The 9,281-nt window shown below is 39.3% G+C and overlaps 1 protein-coding gene across 1 annotated transcript; it reads left to right on the forward strand.

Moving 5' to 3' along the window:
* The first annotated feature begins 2,266 nt into the window (after positions 1–2,266).
* Positions 2,267–8,745, forward strand: camlg (calcium modulating ligand). The gene is made up of 4 exons (XM_026182845.2): positions 2,267–2,664; positions 4,133–4,575; positions 4,713–4,778; positions 6,251–8,745. Exons 1-4 carry the CDS (start codon positions 2,514–2,516, stop codon positions 6,440–6,442), a joined length of 852 nt encoding a protein of 283 aa, XP_026038630.1. The 5' UTR covers positions 2,267–2,513; the 3' UTR covers positions 6,443–8,745.
* Positions 8,746–9,281: the final 536 nt, after the last annotated feature.

Genomic DNA, 9,281 nt, shown 5'->3' on the forward strand with positions numbered 1-9,281 from the left:
TCAGTACTCATGTTGAAGGAAAGTAGACTCATTTTAGGTTTTTTCTCTAATCTGAGAGGCTTCTCTGATTCTTCTTGGCCCACTCTGTGTTCCCTAATTGTACAGGCATTGTAAAAACTAAAGTACACACTCCTTTAATTCTTAGGCTTCATGTAATCAGGATGTAACAAAAAATCATTTTGTCCTTACAGGTTCTAAAATGATTTAAATACAACCTCAGATGAACATCAGCGTGACATGAAATAACTTGAAATAATTATTTTCCATATGACTTCTGGTCCACTCTTCTTTACAATGTTGTTTCAGATTATTGAGGTTTGTGGATATTCACTCCAGTCAGGTGGAGGCCTGGGCTTTGAGGCACTCATTTGGAAATTTGTTCTGGGGTCATGGTTCATGGTCAACTCAATGACAGCAGCCATGACAGTGCCCTGTGGCTGCAGAGCAAGGCCAAATCATCATGCCTGTGCCATCATGCGTTATAGTTGGTATAAGATAATTAAAGGGGAGAAAAGTGACAATTGAGTGAAAATTTATTAACTTATCACCATAAAATATTTGTTTCTTAGCACCAGACTTTTTTTGTTTGTTTTTTGTCAATAAAGAATAAATTCCAGTCAGCCTCTGTCCCCGGCTCAGCAATAGATCCCTCTGCTGTCTCTGCTGGATCTGCTTAGATCCAATCTTCCAAACAGCTCATTATATAGAAATACTTTCTCTCATCTTTACTCTTCAAAACTCAGTTTGTCAATCACAATTTACTTCATATAATTTTGTTTTATCAATTAAATTAATTAAATCATAAACATTAAAAATCAAACTTTCTCTGAGTATTTGCTTAGTCATTCTGACCAAGCACTACAGACCTCAGACAAGCTCTAGGCTGTGTGCCATATTTAGATTCCCTGCTGGTACAATCAACCTCAGCACAAAAGCACACGCACACACCAAATCACAGCAAAAGGTCAGGAGATTAAATATTAAATCAGTTTCATTACTCAGATTTCTCATTCATCATATTACTTAGATGTATACTTTAATTATAACTTTGATACAAATTAAAAACACACATTGATAAGATCTTTTCTAGAACTTTGTTTCATTGTTATCATAAAGGCTGGATGTTAAGACCTTTTACCCTATCTCCAATGTAGTGAGAGGTTAGCCAAGTGGACTTCAATCCCACCTTTCTCTACAGTGCTAGTACTCTATCGTAGAATATTGACGAGTGGACATTTATATTGATATCGTGATTCTTCTAGAAGAAGAAGTGGTTTGTTCAGATGCAACTTTGCAAATGTAAGCTGTGCTGATGTGTTCATTTCTCTTGTTCGGTGGTTTTTTTAAAATTGTGCTGTCATTAACTTTAACATGCTAACAGAGGCCCATAGAGTCTGAGATGTACAGACACCCATCAAGGGTATGAAAGTTGTGGTAAGTTCAGGCTTTTAGTGATATCTGTCTGTCTGTTTTTCAGCATCAGTATGTGCTGTGTTGACATTTGCAATAAGCATTTTTCTCAGACCTTTAATTATATCACTTCATTGCTTTAATATAACCAATGACCAAAAGATGAAACAAATAAAATGATCAAGTTGTTTCATTTCTTCAGTTTTTCCATAGCTCAGTTACAATTATTTAAATCAATATGCCCTGCTTTTATATAATTAACTGAAAAAATTTGTTATTTCAGGTCTGATTTTTTTTGCATCGTTAATGCACTTTTTACTTCAGCTTGAGTAAAGAATACTCCAAACCTAGAGGTTAGAGCTATTTTTCCTATTAACACTACAGACCATTCAGAAATGGATTTTTTTTTTAAAAGGCAGAACTTGTCACTTCCAGCCTCTTGAGGTCTAGAGAAAATCTAAAATTTGGTGCCATTTCGAAAAACAAAAATGAAACTAAAAATGAAATTATCCCGTTTTTTATGCTTTATGCTTTGTTATGCTTATGCTTTGCCACTCAGAACACACTGTTTCCTTAGTGTTTCTTTGTACTTTTATATGCTCGTTAAATGCTAATATTGTTATACAGTTTTATGAAGGCGTATTAGAGCCGATTAAAGGCATAAAGAGGCTGAGGATTTAAACAAACTAAGAACAAATAAATTTATTTACCATAAATTTATATAGTTTTTTTTTTTTTACCTTTTTCTTGTAAACTTGCCATTTGTTTTTATTTGTTTTAAATATCACCTTTCTCTTTTAAATATATGACCCGTTTTGTTGTAAATTTGCCTTTTTGCAGAATATACCCATCCGGCCCCTTCACTATTATTATTATTTTATTACTATTGACCGTCGCAATCATCGCATATCGTTGACGTAATCTAAAAAAGCCGTGCTGACATCATCACTGTGCGCCACAGTTAAGGCTCGTCGCTCTTTCGTGTTAAGCGTTTAATTCAGTGGTCTGAGGCTTCTGTGTCGTGTACCGTGAGCTACTGAAGCACTAGCTTTATGTACTGTGGGTTGAGTTTGCATTAAAGGGTCATTTACTTAATTATCGACATGGAGTCCGGGGAGGCCAGCGAGGAGAAGACGGGCTCCATGTCGGCGGCACAGAAAAGAGCGGAGATCCGGAGGAAAAGGCTGCTCATGAATTCAGAGGACAGGATGAACAGGATCGTGGGAATCACCAAAAACGAGCCTGAAAATAACGGTAATCGGTAACAAACGATCCTCTGAGTTTCTCCTGGGCGTGTCTTTCCTATTGAAACACGCTGTCGTGACAGAGACCCGCCTCATCCTGCGGCTGCAGTTAGGACGTTAGTGCTGTCTTTTAGGACCATAACTTACTATGTAAATAATCGGGCTCACTACAGATATATTAAGTAGAAGAGGAAAATGGCAGCAGCTTGGGATTCAAATCATGCTAAATGTTGTTAGCATTAGCAGGTGGAGATCAGAGGGTGGCTCACAGGCTGCTCAGCTCTGATAAACAGAATAATTAATACACAACAATACAGCAGTGTAGATAGAAGGTACCTCAGCCAACCTGTCTTATTGCACACAGGCTTTAAGACACCTGCAGAGAAGCTGCAGTAGTCAGTACATAAGAAAACAAAAAGTACATATATGCCAAGCATATCTCTTGTAACAAATATCTAGTCATTTGGAACCAGAAAGCACAGGAGTGAGTGACAAGGTAAAAGCTGCAGTTGGTTTTTGGCTGTGACTTTTATATATCCTTTATTTATCAGGGTAAAAAGTGTCATTGACATGAAGAATAGAGAGATATGGCCAAAAGGGGGCTGAAATTGCAACAAATAATTATTGAGATATTTTAAGTGGCCAAAAATGACTGTATTTATTATAATGTAGGTACAATAAGCAAAGATATTATACATTGAAAATGCATAGAAAAATCAGAAGTGGCAGACAATCACTCTATGGCACAACACCAGCAGTACTGTCTATGATGTCATTCCCTTTCTTTGGCGACACATCATAGTTATCATGTTTCAAAAAGTGATCGAAGCGACCATCATCATCAGTCACTGTTCTCTTCTTAATTGACTTCTTCAAGCCCTCTTCTTCAGTGTGGCCATATCTACCAAGCCCAGGTCCTCCTCCATCATCATGAGTGCCCTCGCTGAAGTTATCTTACTCTAAATATCCAAAATCAATCTTCCCAGACTTGAATGTGTTGAAATTCTCAATTCTGTGGAACATACTATGAGTTTTGACAAGTCCTGATTGTTTTTGCTCAGACCTCTCTGTTCTCACTCACTCCTGTGCTCTTGAACACTGTGAGGCAAAAAATTATGCTGACATTAACTTCCCAGTTTAACTTAAACAACACAGACAAGCTGGAACTCATCAGTGTCTTCACGCCGTTAGACCCAGCAAAAAAAAAAAACTTAATGGAAACTTACTGGTACTACAATCTGTTATCCATATTATGCTGTCTCTGAACTGAAGTAAAACCATAGTCCCCTGTACAAAATCTAAACTGCTTGCAATTTGTTTATAAAGATAATTAATTAATTTGTTAAATCCTTTTGAATTAAAGCTAAAACTGCAGTTACATCACACCTGGATTTGGGGTTTTTTGGGACGGGGGGGGTGACCAATCATTTTAGCACTAGCTAATGTCATATTATTGATTATTGTCTTCTCATTGTCAGGAGCGTCGCGGCGTCCTGCAGAACCCCGGTTCCATCTGCCTCTAGAGCCATGGTCCACTGCCTCATCTTCTCCGAGACCGTCTCCAGGGATTGGCAGTCACTCCCACAGCTCCACCCCGGAGAGGAGAGGCTCACCCCTGCCAGAGCTCTCCAGTGAGCCACCCGGAGGATCCTCAGAAGATGATATCGGAGGAGTCCGGCGGAGACCGAGGGGCGAGCGGCCGTCAGATGATGTCAGTGGCTCTCCTCGTCCAGGCTTTCTCTCTGCATCCTACTTTTCTCGTTTTGATGATGCCATGAAGCTTCGGGGTCAGCTGGCCAATGAAAAGCCGGCCGAGGATGGAAGGTCGGACTCAGAGGAGTTTGATCCCTTCAGGGTCTTCAGGCTCATCGGCAGCGTCCTCCTTGCTGTTTTTGTCAGGGTTTTTGTCTGCAAGTATCTGGTGAGCCTTTGGTTTTTAACACAGACTTGTTAGTGCACTAGTAAGGAGTTCATTTTTACATTTTATGCCAGTATCAGTACCAAATATGTATTTATTTATTTGTTTGTTAATGCTACATTTATCTTGTTTTATTTTAGTCAATATTTGCTCCATTTTTGACACTTGAACTGGCCTACATGGGGTTGTCCAAATACTTTCCAAAGGTGAGTTTTTATTTTTTTAAGACTCTCGTCACTCTGCATGCACACATTGTGCATGCAGAGCGGACAGCACTACGAATAATATTTTAGTTTTGTTTTTCTCTGTATAAATAGAAAATCAAATACAATGACCTATTGCAGTTGTTCCGATGTAGTTGTGCTGTGTCTGACAGCCCAGTCTTTTTAGCTACAATCTTCTCAACCAACGCCAAGTTCATACAAAGTACAATAAAAACTATTTGCTAATAAGGAAAAGACAAATACCTGTTCAACAACTAGACAGATTAAAACAACCTGCTGAAACCGAGCATCAGAAAATCTGGGAATGAAAGATGATTCAAATGTAACATAGCATGGTTTCTGGTGCCAGTTAGGCAGTCTGAGTATTTCAGAAACTGATCTACTAAGATTTCCCCAGACAATCATATCTTGGGTTTACAGAGAATGGTTGAAAAAAGAGAAAATATCTTATGATCAGCAATTCTCTGTGAGAAAAATCCATGTTGAGGGTTTGACTCAAAGAACTTGTTAAAACTAAGGTATACAGAAGAGCACCTTTAAATGCAAAATACCCTGAACCTTGAAGCAGATGGGCTATAGCAGCAGAAGACCACACCGGGTGCTTCTTCTGTCAGCTAAGAAAGGGAAACTGAGGCTACAGCTCATACAGGGTCTCAAAAATTGGACAATAGAAGTTTGGAAAAATGCTGCCTGTTCCAATGAGTCTGAATTTCTGCTGTGTCATTCAGATAGTAGGGTCAGATTTTGGTGTACTGTTGCCGACCATGCCCATCCCATTATGACTACAGTATACCCATCTTCTTGAACTGCTTTCATGAGCATGACGTTGAGTTCACTGTACTCATTTATGATGTGGTGGAATTGGAGATCTGCATAATGGATGTTCAGCTAACAAATCCACAGCGACTGTGTGGTGCTTTAATGTCAGTATGGTCCAAAATATGTGAGGAATATTTCCAGGAGCATTTTGAATTTATGCCACAGAGGGTCCAGTGATATTTTAAAACATGGACATAGCCACCGTGACATCACCCACTAGTTTTGGACTCATTTTGAAGGCTCAGGGTTTAATTTTAACAGCTGCTGTTCTTGTTTTTAAATAAGAAGTGATCATATTTGGAAAAGCTGGTGGATTGTTAAGTCATCACCAGAAGAATAGATGGAGAGGTCCAGTTCAGTGACTCCACTTAATTTACAACCAAAGCAGGTTGTAAACATGTTTCTTTCTGCTGCAAAGCTGGACATTTTAACATGGGAGTCTATGGGGATTGACTTGCTCTTTGAGCCAGCCTCAAGTGGCCACTGAAGGAACTTTTGGCACAAATTTCTAATAGAGTTTTAGTTTTTGAACATTTTAATCTTGATTTATTTAGTGCAAAAATAGATTGATTAATAATGAGAAGTAAGCACATATATTTGCATATAATGTGCTTTGGGTTCTCCTGTTTCTGCAGGTAGAGAAGAAGACCCAGACCACTGTGCTAACTGCTGCCCTGTTACTGTCCGGCATCCCTGCCGAGGTCATCAATCGCTCCATGGACACCTACAGGAGGATGGGTGACGTCTTCGCTGACCTCTGTGTCTACTTCTTCACCTTCATCCTCTCGCATGAGATACTGCTCTTCATTGGCTCAGAGACTCCCTGATAGGTTACAAGGACCTCTGTAAACCCCCACCCCTCCTTTTTTGCTGTCCCCTCCCATCTGTCATAGCAACATAGGCATGCTCATTTGCACCCTTAGGTGCTTGTTTATCATTGACAGTCTGGAGGTGAACCCCTGCTGCCTTATGATCAGGCCCGCACACGCCAGCTGGACGAGTGCTCGTCATTTGAGCTCTTCGGGATTTCACTAACGCTAAAGCTACGCCCAACCACAAAGTTCGGTGTTTGTTACAGACTTCCAGGTTAATATTTCTCTGAACAGAAGCTGTGAAACCTGTGTTACCTGTGTGTAAAGAATGTACTGCCATTTATTGCGCCGAAGGATATTTATTAGTACGGAAAATGGGAAGTATCACGCCGAGGATTGGATTACTGTACAGTCATCAGTCTGACATCCCAGTGGGCAGCCACAGATTGCATTTAACTTATGAAGGGGAAACACTGGAGACTCCTCAAAGGCTGGGTCATAATTCAAAATCTGACACCTGATAGGAACAATTGTTTGCTGAACAAGATGTTGAGTTAGAACGCTTTGAATTATCGCCAAGCCTGTGAGTCATTCTGCGGAGTAATAACCTCCAAAGTTGAGGTTAGTCTGAGCAGGGTGTCATATTTTCAGCCAGATTCCTCAGCAGGGTTCTAACTCTTCTGTAAAACCAAAATCTGCTGTCAAACCGATGAAAACTGCTGGAGAATTTTGGAGGTAGCTAGTCTACAACACTATAGTACGGTAATCTTTTTGTCAACTTAGGGCATCGCACAGGGTCAACTCACTTTCAGTTCATGCCACTCAAATCAAACGCAGAACACTGCTGGCCTTTTAGGTTGAAGTGCTTCATTTGTACATTGTGAAAGTGACGTTGGTACAACCTTGCAAGGAAAGATTGGAGAAGTTTCTTGATCCGTTACAATTGACAGTATGAATGACATTGACAGAAGCAGCAGTTTTCTGTTCTTTCTCATACGGTACATAAACACCCCTGCTGATTGCAGTGTCCACACCAGAGCTGTAGACGAGATAGAGACGTGACAGCTGTGTCACAGATCGTAGCATAGCAGCCCAGTAGAAAAATCTCCCGCAAACAAAAGTGTGAGAAACGTTTAACTCGAGCAGCGTTGGAAAAATACTCGCCCTGAGATTAATGACAAGATTCAGAAATTTGCTTTCTGACTTTTATTCTCAGGTTTATTAATTCAGCTTTTTTGTGAATACTGTGATTAATCTCAGAGATCTCACAGTTACGTTGCTTCTCTCTGAGTGGAGAGGTTCGGATGACCTCCGACACTGCTGCACAGCCTATTTAAAACAAATAATAAGAAGGAGAGAAAGAGGCCAGCAGTTAGACATCGTTTAACCACACTAATAATCTGTTGTAGAAAGAGCCGTATCAAACATTTCTGTCCATCAGAATGAGCTGGCTTAAAAAGACTGAGATCTTAGAGGTAGAAGAGGCCGGGAAGAACAAAACTACTCTGGTATAAATGGAATGAGGAAGAATGACAGAATTTCTGGATTGCCTCAAACTGTGAGCTTCTTTGATTTTTCTACAAAACAAACTTTTACATAGATGGCCCTCCAACCTTCAGTTAGAGATTTTAAAGATAGTCGAGTGTTGAGGACCTTCCCATTTCTGAGGGATTTTCTTTTCCTCATAGCACTGCTTTAAAAATCACATTTTCTCTGATCTTTGGGAAGGGTCCACTTACGTTACAAACAATTTCCTTCTTTGTTTACGTCTGATGAAGAGTTTAGCCCTTGTATGTTTTGTGTACTTTATTAAGCTCGGTGAGCTTAAAACCGCGGTGAACTTTATACACGCTGAGAGTGTTTTGGGGGGTTTTACTAGAAAGTGCTGTCACTGCAGTTTTGTGTGAGGCAGTGGGACTTCGTATGCTTATTTGTGTTGAGTAATTCTGGTGACATATCCTGCTTTGCTTTGTTCAAGCCTCTCTCATACATACTTGCATAAATATACAGTATGCTCTCTCTACTTCTGTGCTGTCCTTGTTTCATATTTGTAATTTTAACCTGATTAATTTATGAATGTGAATATTTTTTCCATGTGAATGACTTGGTGTAATTTATCCTACAACTTGTCTGACCTACTTGATTGTTTTTTGATAAGGTAAATTTGCAGATACTGTTTTTAATGGCTCTTGCGGTATCTTACATATTTGAACGTGAGTAACAAATGTAGTGTTGATGTGATGTAAACAGTCTCTGCTCCAAAAGATGAATGAGCAACCGAACAATTCATACCAAATAAATACTACTTGTGTGACTCACCTCTTCTTTTTTTTTTTTTTTGGCAGTCAGTTATTGAGCCAAACTTTGAAAAAGCCTTAATTTGAAAGACCAAGGGAACTGAAATGACTAAATTTAGGTTATTAAAAATATGTATCTAATCTAATCAGCCAATCACAGGGCAGTAACTAAATGCCTGTATAGCCATGTAAGCATGGTCAAGCATGTTTGGTTTGGCAGCGTTTTAGACAGGATGTAACCCTAAAGGGTATTTGTGTCTGTAGCTGGAATCAAACCAACAAACTCTTGCACAATTGAAAGTGTAGGGTCAGAATTTGATGTTAACAACATGAAAGCATGGATCCATTCTGCCTTCAACAGCTCACGCTCCTCTGGTTGTAATGGTGTAGTATTTAATAGGGGCCTGGTAAGTTTGGTTAGATTTTTTTCCCTAAATACATGAAGTCATTTAAAAACTGCATTTTGTATTTACTTGGGTTATCTTTGAGTAAAACTTATTCGAATCATTTGATCTGCTGTTATACGTCTTGTCTTTACGGTTACTACTCTTCTTTTA

Source organism: Astatotilapia calliptera, chromosome 10 (genome assembly GCF_964374335.1).
Source record: "Astatotilapia calliptera chromosome 10, fAstCal68.1, whole genome shotgun sequence".
Classification (NCBI taxonomy): Eukaryota; Metazoa; Chordata; class Actinopteri; order Cichliformes; family Cichlidae; genus Astatotilapia; species Astatotilapia calliptera.

What these genes read in the sequence shown, in the direction of transcription:
- camlg (XM_026182845.2), top strand. Translation starts at nt 2,514, where the DNA reads ATGGAGTCCGGGGAGGCCAGCGAGGAGAAGACGGGCTCCATGTCGGCG. An exon ending in AAACGAGCCTGAAAATAACG is followed by an intron (nt 2,665 to 4,132) that starts GTAATCGGTAAC and finishes TCTCATTGTCAG; the next exon opens with GAGCGTCGCGGCGTCCTGCA. An exon ending in TGTCCAAATACTTTCCAAAG is followed by an intron (nt 4,779 to 6,250) that starts GTGAGTTTTTAT and finishes CTGTTTCTGCAG; the next exon opens with GTAGAGAAGAAGACCCAGAC.